Source organism: Orcinus orca, chromosome 2 (assembly GCF_937001465.1).
Source record: "Orcinus orca chromosome 2, mOrcOrc1.1, whole genome shotgun sequence".
Taxonomy (NCBI): Eukaryota; Metazoa; Chordata; class Mammalia; order Artiodactyla; family Delphinidae; genus Orcinus; species Orcinus orca.
In genome coordinates, this window is record NC_064560.1 from 62,329,773 (window position 1) to 62,342,431 (window position 12,659).

The following is a 12,659-nucleotide window of genomic DNA, read 5'->3' on the forward strand; positions in this document are numbered from 1 at the left end:
CTTCCTCCAGATTGCTTCTGAGCTGAAGGACACCATCTCTACCCGCCTTCGCAGTGCCAGGAACAGCATCAGTGTGCCCATCGCCAGCACTTCAGACAAAGTCCTAGAGGCCGCTCTGGCTGGCTGTGAGCTCGCCTGGGGGATGGTCAAAGACACTGCCGAATTTGCTGCCAACACCCGAGCTGGCCAGCTAGCCTCTGGAGGAGCCGACTTGGCCTTGGGTGGTGTTGAGAAGGTGGTAGAGTTCCTCCTCCCTCCAGCCAAGGAAGAGTCAGGTATCTGCCATTAGGGGGCCTGTGGAGTGAGTTGGCCCCCATGCTGCTTGGGAATTAGGAAGAGGCAGCCAGGGCCCATCTAGCCCCTGCTCTGGAACAGGGATGGCCCAGCAAGATTTTCAGATGGATCCATCCTCACCTAGCCCTCTCTCCCCATTTTTAAGTGGAGAAAGTGAGTTGCCCAAATCACCAGCGAGCTTGTGGTGGAGCTAGGATGACCACTTTCCAACCCTAGACACAACCCAGCTTTGCCCAGTGCCTTTCTGATCAGCTTTCCTTTCCTTCCCCTCACAAACTCCTACCTAGCCCCTGCTCCAGGACACCAGCATGCCCAGAAACCTCCCCAGGCCAAGCCGGGCCTCGTGAGCAGGGTTGGGGCCCTGGCCAACACTCTCTCTCAACACACCTTCCAGACCACAGCCCGGGTGCTGAAACAGGGCCAGGCCCTGGCCATGTGGATCCCAGGTGTGGCGCCCCTGGTGAGTGTCTGCCCTGAGCTCTGACTGACCCACGGCCTGGGAACCCTGTCTGTGGGCCTCCTGGTCCCTCCCATCCCCTACCCAATTCTGCCTCCTGTCCTAGGAACTTCCTCTCTTCCGGCCTGGGCGGGGACTTTAGGTCTAAGGACAAGAGGACTTAGGTGGGGTGGTGGGCTAGTCCTCTAGGATGCAAGGGGAGAGGGCAGGCCTGCTTGTTAGGGTGGTCCTGCCCCCCACCCTCTTCTGTCTCTCCCATTCTCCCTCTGAGTCACCCCCACCCTCCCAAGTCTTCCTCCTCCCAAGTGGGCCCTCCCACTTGTGAGGAAGCAGAGACCCCCCCCCCCCCACCGTCTGCCCTCTAGGCACTAGGGAGTGTCATCTGTAAATAAGCAAGGCACAAAACCCATTCTGTTGGGCAGAGAGCCCCAGCTGGGCTGTGTCTCTGACTGCGCCCAGGGTTCTGGTTTCCCTTCTAGAGGCTTCTAATTTGCATCCCACTACACCCAAGGTAAAGCTGCCTTTTCTAGGCCCAGATAGGGCTTACTCCCCACCACACCCCACCTCCACCTCTCTGTGTATTTTAGCAGAGATAGCCTGGATTATTTTCATAGGAACTTTAGTAAGAAACTAAGCAGCCCCCACCTCAAAAAAAGGAAATAAAAGCATTAACGCATAAATGTCAGCAAACAAGATAACCACTTCTCAGCCATCAAGAGGGTGGTACTTTTAAAAGCATCCTCAGGCCTGGCTCATTCATTCAAGCAAATGTTTGCTGAGAACCTACTATGTGCCAGTTCCTGTAGCTCCAGTAGGGATACAGGAGTAGTAGTTCTCCTCTGTCACCTGCACTGGGGGGCCACTTCCCCATGGGGGCTAGACTAACTCCTGCGCCCTGGCCTAGCCCCTAGTGGGCAGGGGCCACTGTACGGCACAGCCTCAGCCACCACCGTTCATATAGAAAATAATGGTGTCCCAGAGACTTCCCTGGCGGTCCAGTGGTTAGGACCTTGCCTTCCAATGCAGTGGGTGTGGGTTCGACCCCTGGTCAGGCAGCTAAGATCCCACATGCGTCGCAGCCAAAAGACCAAACATAAAACAAGCAATACTGCAACAAATTCGATAAAGACTTTAAAAATGGTCCACATCAAAAAAGAAAAAAAATCTTAAAAAGAAAATAATGGTGTCCCCTAAGGATGTATAACAAGGAGACCCTGTTTGTGGGGTTCCCTAGGGGTTTGAAATGAGCCAAACTGTGCCCCAGGGGACACCAGCCCACCTACCCATGTCAGTTTCCTCCCATGGGATCCTCTGGCCCACTTGATTTTTTTCACTCTTTAAAAGATCTGCAGGGTGTATGTACTAAAGCTAAACATACATATCCCCTATGACTCAGCAATTCCATCCGACAGAAATAAGAGCTTATGTCCCCCAAAGACACACCGGAAATGTTCCTATCAGCTTTATCCTTAGCCAAGAACTGGAAATAACACAAATGTCCATCAACAGTAGAATGTGTATATTGTGGTATATTTATTCAGTGGAATATGACACAAATGAAAAAGGAGGAACTACTCTGACCCTCAGTAATGTGGATGAATCTCACAACACAACGTTGAACAAAAGCTATTCATGAAAGAAAACACGTTGTGTGAGTCCATTTACAAATGCGAAAAATCAATGCATGGTGATAGAGGCCAGAATGTGGTCACCCTTACGTGGTACTGACTGGGTGAGGGGCACAGGGAGTCTTCTGGGGTGTCGAAAATGTCTATATCTTGATCTGTAATGGTCACACAGGTGTGTGTTTCTAAAAATTCCCAGAGGTGTATACTAAAGCTTGTGCACCTTAGTGGGTGTAAGTTACCACTCCATAAAAAGTTTGAAGAACAGTCTGCTGGGGCCAGGCCCTGCTTGCCTCCCCCAACCCTGACCCTGGGGGTGAGGGGCTTTGCCTGCTGGGGCTGCCCAGCCTCTGGCAGGGGCTGTGAAACCAGCAGCCCGCCACCTTCCCGCCCTCAGAGCAGCCTGGCCCAGTGGGGCGCATCGGCGGCCATACAGGTGGTGTCCCGGCGGTCGAGTGAGGTGCGGGTGCCCTGGCTGCACAACCTCACTGCCACCCGGGAGGAGGACCACAATGACCAGATGGACACAGAGGGGGAGGAGACAGAGGTGGAGGAGGAGGAATCAGAGACGGAGGAGAACAAGCTCAGTGAGGTAAGGGAGAGAGCAGAAGCCGAGCGGGATGCGGGAACCTGGAGGTCCCACAGCCCACCGAGGGGGTGAGAAGCAGAGGCCCCGGGTGAAACAGGGGCCCCAGGAAGGTAGTACATGGGTGCAGTGCTCTTCACCTCACCCCCAAACGCCCAGATAACAAAGTTCTCTCAGAGGATCCTCACAACAACCCCATAAAATAGGCAGGACAGAGATTGTCATCCCCATTTTGCAGATGAAGAAACTGAGGTTCAGAGAGCAGAAGTGACCTGCCCAAGAGCCAGGCTAACAGTTTTTTCAGTTTGGTATCCACGTTCTTTCCCCTCTAGCTCTGGGGATGGTGAGGAGAGGGTAAGGGTCAGGGGAGTTGCTGAGGAGGCACTGACCTTGCTCTGGCCCCCAGGGAGCAGCCCTGCCTGGCCCACAAGACCTCCTGGGTGGTGTGGTGCACACCCTGCAGAAGGCCCTCCAGAGCACCATCTCGGTCGTGACGTGGGTGCCTGCGGCTGTGCTGGGCACGGCAGGGAGGTTGCTGCATCTCATGCCAGCCCGTGCTGTCTCCTCCGCCAAGGGCAGGGCCATGTCCCTGTCTGATGCCCTGAAGGGTGTTACTGACAACGTCGTGGACACCGTGGTGCACTATGTGCCGGTGAGTCCCCCTACCCTTCCGGCTAACCCTCCCCCTCCCCCCCACCCCTGAAAGGACAGATAAAGCAGATTTGACTGAAGGGGCTGCAGCTGCCCTCCCTTCCCCAGTCTCTGATCCTCAGTGCCCCAGAAACATTTTGACATACTATGGCCTTGACTGGGGGCCTTGGCAGCCCCCAAAGTACAGAGACCTGTGGCCTTGGCCTGAGACCTTTCCCCACATCTGTCCTTCCCACCCGCTGCTGGGGAGGTCACCCACCATTAATCTGGGGGTCCCAGTGGCCAAGTCCTCACCCCTCAGCTCCGAACTGAAGGACCTGGCAGGTTTGCATGCTGCTCCCTGGGAAAGCGTTGCAGGGAGGCTTCCAGGGCACCCTGCGGGGTCGGCTAGGTTCCAGGGGACAGCAGCTGCCGCCATGCCAATTCCAACACCTGTCACCAACAGGAAAACCCCAAGGAGTGCCAGTACTATCACTTTGGGGGTCCCTGGGTCCCTTTCCAGAGCAAGTTACAGGTTGAGCAGTCAGTAGGAGGGCTGGTCAGGGCAGGAGGCCCCTTAGAGCTGAGGGTTGAGGGAGGCTGTGAGGGTAGTGGGGGAATGGGTTACTCGGCCACTCACTCTCACCAAGAGGCATGGCAGGGAGTCTTGGCAGCCAGCTTGTTCACCTTGGGCCCAAAACAGAGCCAGGCGTGGGTACCCTGACCCAGGCAGGGGCAAGGAAGGGTCCAAGGAAGGGTCAGGAACGCCACTGACCTCCCACTGAGGAACCTCCGAGGGAGACCCGAGGGGTCCAGAAACTTTAGAGGGTGGCTGTCTGCCTTGCCTTGGGGGTCTGGACTGTGCACACTGTCAGGGAGGGCAGGACCTAAGCGGTCTCCCCCACACCCTCCATCCCTGTCCCACACCCCCCCGGCCTCTGCCCTCCGGACGGTCGCTCCCTGGAGGCGTGACCGCGAGGGCCGCAGAGGAGGCGGTGGTGGGAGGCGCAGGGACTAGGGCCAAGGCGGGGGCCTAACGTGGTTTGCCGGCCCCCAGCTCCCCAGGCTGTCGCTGATGGAGCCCGAGAGCGAATTCCGGGAGATCGAAAACCCGCCTGCCGAGGCCGAGAGCCCGGAGGCGGAGCGCAGGGGGTCCGGGGCGCTGCCCGCCGGCTCGGATACCGCGTCGCGCCCCGCGCAGTCCCGCGGCAGCCTGCGCAGCGCTCGGGGCCCGGGCGCGGAGGACCGGGTGGACACGGCCGCCGCGCCGCGCACCGCCTTGCCGGCCATGCCCCGCGAGAAGCCCGCGCGCAGGGTCAGCGACAGCTTCTTCCGGCCCAGCGTCATGGAGCCCATACTGGGCCGCACGCAGTATAGCCAGCTGCGCAAGAAGAGCTGAGCCCGCTGCCCCCATCGCGCTCCCGGCCCGGCCCGGCCCGCCGCCCCGCCCCGGCCGAGCGCTGGGGCTGTTGTCTCCCGAAAACAAACAGAAACTACATGTCCAAATGAGCATTGACTTCTTCCCAGTAGTCCCCTTGGGTCCCGAGCCTCATTCCAAGGATGCTGCCAAGGCACACATCATCTTCTGAGCATCCTTTCTGGGCTTAGCTGTCAGAGCCCATTTTTGAGAAGCATCAGACCAGCAGTCTGCTTTAATTCTATGCCTTGTTACTTTTACCAAAAGATTAATTGCCTAACTTGATCTCTCACTTCTTTCACCAAATTTGTGGCCAAGTGACATTTAACTGTTTCCAGTATTTACATCCATCCTCTGTAGACAAATATTTGTCACCAGTGAACGTGTCACCACCCTAAAGGTTCAAGCAGTAGATCCTGGCACATTTTTAAGCCCTGAATGCAGAGATTCCTCTGAGTATACAGGCTCTCAGAAGACTACTTTGAGGGGAACAGCAATCAGGTGCAAAAGCTCTTGAGTGTTTATATACCTACGAGCATCACTTTCTGAGTGCCCCACACTCTTCACAGGCTGAGTCCTGGCCTGTGCTCTGTAGCGCCACCGTCCTGTTCACAGCTACATTTCCATTTGCACCCTTACTGCTTTCCACCTGCATGTTCACCCTTCCGTCCACTTCTCGAATGCTGGCGCCCCTAGTGCTGGGAGACAGTGGTGATCGTTTGTTATACAGTATAGACCATATATTTGGACTCTATAGCCACAGTTCATTCCAAGCCCTATTTTTGAAAATGTTAATATTTCTTACATTTGGAAATGCATACATATAAGTTAAAAAATCAAACACTGCCAAAGGAAGTGTGCCTTCCTCCCTGAGTTCCCTGGTTTCTCTTCCCCAAAGCAACCATGGTGCCAGTCTCTTCTGTATCTTTCTGATTACGGACTGTGCATGCACAGGCACATGTGTATATACTCCCCACTGTTTACACAAGCTGTGGGAGGTTATACTCAGTGCTGTTTTCACTCAGCAATACATCTTAGAAATCTTTTTTGTATCAGTATCATAAATCCTCCTTGCTCTTTTTAACAGCCACACAGTAAGTGCTTCATAATATAGATGTGCTATGTTTGATTAAACTAGTGCCCTAATCATGGACTTTTAGTTGTTTCCAATTGTTTGCTCCTTCGAACAGTGCTACAATAAATGTCTTTATACAAACGTTTCATGTAGACGTGTGCATATAGCTATAGGGTAAATTTATAACTTGGAATGATGACATGTCGAGTGAAAGGGAACGTTCATTTTAAACCTTGATAGATAATGCCAAGTAGCCTTCCAAACCAAACTCAGTTTTTCTTGTCATCTGCAGCTGCACAGATAATTCTGACACTTCTGTCAGTCCTTTTAGACATCTCTATATATATACACTCAGCCCCTATAGGTCCCCCTCAGATCCATGAGCACCCTCTTGGCCGCCACTCTGTGGCACACCTAAGAGTCCAGCTCCGTGTAACTGACTCTGGGCTCTGGCAGATCTTTGGTGTAATGAGTCCTTGGCCTTTATCTGTGGTTTTGAAATCTGAGGATGCCCAGAATGAGGAGAGGGGAGTGTTGATGGACATACACATATGGACATGGTCATGACCTTGAACTAGCTTTGGGCCCTCCACCCAACCTCACAATCCACACCACACTCAGCAGTTTCCTGGGGAGGGGGTATGGATCTGGCAAGAGGGGCCCTCAGAAGGTGATATGACATGGCTAAGAAGGCAGTACCAGCCTAGCCCTGGCAGGGTTCCTGTGGGCAGCTGCTGGAGAACTGGCCTCAGGTCTGGTTGTGTAGAGAGAAACACACAGCTATCCTGGGCCTCACCTGCCCATGCTGCTTTCTTCCTGGAGCTCCAGAAACCACACTCCTGACTGTCTACTCCTCCATGGTCCTGTGGCTCCTTCTGCCAGGAGCAACCCAGGAGAACTGTAGAAGTCAGAACACCCATTGGCCAGACACAGACCCCTCACCCTGTCCTGGACCTCAGCCAGGGTGCCGGGAACCAGTACAGGACAGCCCAGGAAGCAAACAGCTTGCCATATAAGTCTCTTTTTATTATTAAATAGATGGTAAAGTGCTCTGAGCCTGGCCCTCAGTATTTCTGAATACTTTTTGGTGAGAAATGAGAGCAAAGCCTCTTCTCTAAATGGCAGAAATTTGCCTCATTGGCTCCAGGTTGGATGTGGGACTTTTCTCTGTTCTGACAACAGAACATGTTCTTGCTCGTGTGGATGTGAGGGCTCATCCACACTCATCTTTGGTAGCTCTGGACCTCAGGAAGACTTCCCCTTCACACTGGGATGCCAACGTTCCTCTCCAGAGAAATACTCTATCCCTTCTCTTCTATTCCAGCTCATAAAATGCACCTCCAACTCAATCACAGCTTTTAGAGATGGAAAAACAACCATTACAGACATACATTTATCCATGCAATTATTTACCACTTTTTTCTTCCATACTTATCTGGGATCTTAATATCCAAAGGACTTCTGAGCCTGGAGAGAGATATCTCTGCAACTTGGGTTTTAATGCTCATTGTATTAGCCATAGTTTTCCTAAACATTTAAGCACTTTTTACTTAATCAAAATTATTAAATGCATTAATCAAATTATTTTAAATATTTAAATGTTGATACAAACTAAAAAGTCATCAGCTCCATATTCCAGCCACAGAAAAGAGCAAGGGGGTAGAATAAATTAAACTTCTGCTTATAACTCACTAGAAAAATCTTAGAGTCACATGGCCACATCTGGCTGAAAGGGAGGATGGGAAATATAGTCTTTATTTGGGGCGGCTAGGCATCTAGTTAAAAATCTGAGGTCTTAAAAGGAGGGGAAGTGGATTCTGGGGGTGGGGGGCAACTTGCAATCTCTGCCACACCACTCTCCTGTCAACAGACATTTGGGTTGCTCCTCTATTTCTACTATTACATACTTTTGGCAGTAAACATTGTTATGAGTTGCTTAGGGAATATGATGAAGAGTGGGATTGCTAAGTCATAAAGTATGTGTATTGTTAACTAGATATTGCCAAATTGTCCTCCAACTTGGTTGTTCTGATTTACATTCTCACCAGAATATATGAGTCCTCTTATTCAGCGTTCTTACCAACACTCGGTATTGTCTGGTTTTATCATTTTTGCAAATCTGAAGTGTGTATAATGGCATTTCTTTGTGGACTTAATTCCGTGAATCACAGTGATATTGAACATTGTTTATTATGTTTATCGAATGTTTGTATTTCCCCTCTGTGAAGTGTCTGTCAAAACTTTTGCGCAGTTTTCTATTGGTTGTTTTCCTTTTTCTCATTGATTTTTAGAAGACTTTAATATTTTTTGGATACCAATCCTTTATCAACTCTACGCATCACAAATATCCTCTTCCAGTGTGTGGTTTTTCATTCTCTTTATGGTTTCTTTCAATGAACAAAAGTTCTTAATTTTTACTTAGTCAAAATTATAATTCTTTTCCTTTATGTTTTGCAATTTTGAGTAGTTTTTAAAGCTCTCCCTACCATGAAGTCATGAAGATATTCCCCTGTATTTTCTTCAAATATTTTCATAGTTTTGCCTTTTACATTCAATTAATTTTTATGTATGGTTTAAGTAGGAATCTGATTTTTCTTCCATATGGATAACTGATTATCCTATACTTTTCCTAAGTTCTTGAATTTTTAGTTTCTCCTTAATTGAATTGTACACTGTGGGAAGGCTAAGAGTTTTTTATAGAAGTCAGCTGGAAGCTTCTGACCTGTTGATGTCTGATGCCTGAATGATGCTTTCTTGCATCTAGGTGGAACAGAGGGACCAGGTTCTGCCTCATGTATGGAATAGTCTGGCTTCCCCCGACTCTCAGTTCCGTCGTAGATCAAGTTTCCAAATGTGTTCTATTATCTATTCCTGTGGCATTAGCACATTGTCTGACTTACAACGGTTTAAAATCTGTTTTCATATCTGGTTGGGCAAGCCCCCCACATTGCCCTTCTGTAGGAGGGCTTTACAACTTCTGGCTCTTTGCTTTTCCATACAAATAATAAAGTCAGCTTGTCAAATTCTACAAAAGGAAAATTTACAGACTCAGCTTGTTTCAATTAACTATAATTATTATTTGCTCTTTTGATGCTCAAATTGTCACAATTTGGCCCCTTTAAGTTGGGGCCTTTGTCCTTTAGGCTGACAACGGACATTCTAAAAGCATGTTTTTTCTGACCACAAAAAAATTATTCCTGTTCTTGACCTAATCCATGGGATCAGCTACTTTTAAAGAGGAATAGTGGTAGCACAATTTGGACCCTGGGTATGCATATCTGATTGTTCCATGTGCATATTGGTGATAGACAGAAAAACACTGCACACTCACTAGTGACAGCTAGAAAAAAGGCATTTCTTTCCAAGGTCATCAGTTCACATTGATAGTTCCCGTGAACTCTAACATCACAAAAATCTTTAAAATTATTGTAACAAAAGTTTCAATTTTCTTTTCTCTAAACTTAAGTACCTTAAAATTGTAATTATAATTATACCAAGGTTTCATTGATCATGATCACCTTTTGTTACATTTACATACATAAAGATCCAAGTTTAGTTTTAGGCTTCTTCACATTGAGTCTAAATGAATCTTTTTTGACTGTGTGGTAACAGGCTGCTCTGAATCATTCCAGCTGAGGACCCCAACTTCTTTAGAATATTTCAGACCAACAGAGTAGTTCTATAGCATATCAGAGAACAATGGGGTTTCACCTACTTTTCCCACATGCTTGAATTTTTGGTTTCTCCTAAACTGAATTATATATTGTAGGAAGGGTCATAGCTTCTGGCAGCTTCTAACAGATGAATGTTTGGTACAAGAATGATGGTCCTTCATGATACATGAATCAGTTGACCAGCCTCTCTTAGCTTTGAAAATTCTAGGAGGTGGTTGTGGATATCATGGATGACTTCCTGTATTAGGGTTCTACAGACAAACAGAACCAAGAGGAAGTATATAAATTTATACCAGTAGGAAATATATATACAATTGACCCTTGGACACTGCATAGGTTAGGGGTGCCGACCCTCTGCATAGCTGAAAATCCGAGGGAGATTCCCTGGTGGTCTAGTTGTTAGTGTTGTGGTCTGTGATTCGGCGCTTTAACTGCCATGGCCTGGGTTCAATCCCTGGTTGGCCACGGGGCCAAAAAAAAAAAAAAAAAGAAAAGAAAATCCGAGCATAACTTTACAGTCAACCCTCTGTACCTGCAGTTCTGCATCTGTGGATTCAACCAACAGGGATTGTGTAGTAATATAGTATGTATTTATTGAAAAATATATGAGTATAAGCCGACCTGCACAATTCAAACCTGTGTTGTTCAAAGGTCAACTGTATATATAACTATATATACATATATATATTTTATATTTATATATATATAAAGAGATTCATTATAAGGAATTAGCTCACAAGATTATGGAGGCTGGCAAGTCCCGAGAACTACAGGCTGAATCAGCAAGCATGGAGACACAGGAGAGCCAGTGGTTTAGTTCCAGTCCAAAGACTGGCAGGCTCAAGACCCAGGAAGAGCCGATATTTCAGTTTGAGTCTGAAGGCAGGAAAAAAGCCAAAGTCTCAGTTAAAAGACAGGCAGGAAAACTCTCCCTTATTTGGAGCAGGGTCAGCCTTTTTGTTCTATTCAGGCCTTCAACTGATTGGATGAGGGCCACCCACGTTGGAGAGCACATCGGCTCTACTCAAACATATGTTAATCTCATCCAAAAACACCCTCACAGAAACATTCAGAATAATGTTTGACCAAATATTTGGGCACCCCACAGCCCAGTCAAGTTGACACATAAAATTAACCATCACACTTCCCAACATCCATGCATATTCATCTCATGTGCATATTCCAAGCCAACCATAGTTATTCTGTCTCCTTGTCAGTGATGATTTCAGGGGTGGACAGGCCTCAGCCATGATGTGAGAGAAAGCTGATGGTAGGGCTCCTAGGAAAAGTTCCCTTGATCCAAAGACAGTGCTGCGTGACACAATGCTCTCTTCCCCCTCTGGATGTTTTATGGTTGATGGTGATGGCAGAGGGGAGAAATGGAAAAGCCAGGTCCCTTGTCACTGACTCAACCTGCCCCAGAGCCCTCCTCCCTCTGGTCTCTCTGTTCACAAAGATAACAAATGGCCTATTGTTCAAGCCACTTCAAAGTGTGGTTTCTGCTCCTTGAGGCTGAGGATTTCCTAATATAGATCCATCCTAAGAGACTTGGCAGTTTCTACAGCCTTTAATTATAATGCCTGTTTGTGACAGGCAATCTTCTGTATATACAATAAATTGTTTCGTTACTACCTCAAAGTTTGATTTTTCTAATGACATTTTAAGTCGCAAAGATGTTTCTAGATTTTCATTAAAATTCAACCATGCGTGATGCTCCCAATGCAACCAACCCATCAGAGGTCACAGAGGTGAAGAGACCATCTCTTTCAGGCAGCACGTGGACATTCCTATATCATCTCTCCTGGTGCCAAGTTTCCTTTGGCAATGACTACAAGATGCAACTCAATTTCAGAAATGTTAAAATGAGCGTCTTAAAACTGAGGAAGCATTTTTGTATGTAGGGAGATGCAAGTTTCTGCTGGTTTTGGGCGGAGGGGTGGTTTAGGGCTGAGAGTGAAAACAGGGATGAGTGGAGAAAGGACTCTGAACCGAGGACAGGATCGTCTGGTATCCAGTTTGGAGGCTTGACGTAAGGAGATGCCATCATGAGGATACTTCCTCATTCTCCAAAGATGTTCTACATACCACTCTGTCGTTTGTGCCTACAAAATGAAAATATGAGCCATATTGATCCACAGCCATATTTCTGTTAATGCAAAGACAGTTTTTCCTTTCTTTCTAAAATAACTTGACCAAAAACCTTCATGGAGTGACTATGCCAGGTCTTGGGCCAAGGGAGAGAGACTTGGAGATAAATAAAGCACACTCCATTCAAGGACCTCACAGTTTAGTAAGACAAGTTATAATATGTATAACATATTTGTATATATTATATATGTATGAACATGCTTGTATATCGTAGTGCTATAGTCTGAATGTTTGTGTCTCCCAAATTCATATGTTGAAATCCTAACCCCCAGTGTGATAGTATTTGAAGGCTCGCCTTTGGGAGGTGATTAGGTCATGAGGGCGGAGCTCTCATGATTGAGATCAGTGCCCTTATAAAAGAGACACCAGAGAGCTAGCTTGTCCCATCTGCCATGTGGGACACTGTAAAAAGATGGCCATCTAGGAAGTGGGGCCTCACCTGACACTGAATCTGCCATCACCAGGATCTTGGACTTCCCAGCCCTCAGAACTGTGAGAAGTAAATATTTGTTTTTTATGAGCCACCCAGTCTGTGGTATTTTGTTATAGCAGCCTGAGTGGACTAAGCAACATGGAGAGTAATAGTTGGAAGGGTACCCTCCAAAACATGACTATGCTTACCTGTCTCCTTCTGTACTTTTGTGCTTTTTAAAAACATTTTTTAAAAATTGGCATGCATTACTAGGGCAGAAGGGGGACCAGTGATAAGGCTTTGCAGTGGCCCAGGCAAGAGACAGTGGTGGCTTGGGCAGC

The 12,659-nt window shown here is 48.0% G+C and overlaps 1 protein-coding gene across 2 annotated transcripts in view; it reads left to right on the top strand.

The window, feature by feature from the left end:
- The window catches only part of PLIN1 (perilipin 1), a 27,338-nt gene extending 15,221 nt beyond the window's left edge, over positions 1–12,117 (top strand). For both annotated transcript variants that reach the window (XM_004278253.3, XM_033402849.2), the window contains 5 exons: positions 11–275; positions 582–754; positions 2,774–2,968; positions 3,369–3,614; positions 4,650–12,117. In XM_004278253.3, coding sequence (XP_004278301.2) covers positions 11–275; positions 582–754; positions 2,774–2,968; positions 3,369–3,614; positions 4,650–4,991 — 1,221 coding nt within the window. In that variant the 3' untranslated portion in view covers positions 4,992–12,117. The remainder of the gene's footprint in view (positions 1–10; positions 276–581; positions 755–2,773; positions 2,969–3,368; positions 3,615–4,649) is intronic.
- The last annotated feature ends 542 nt before the right edge of the window (positions 12,118–12,659 follow it).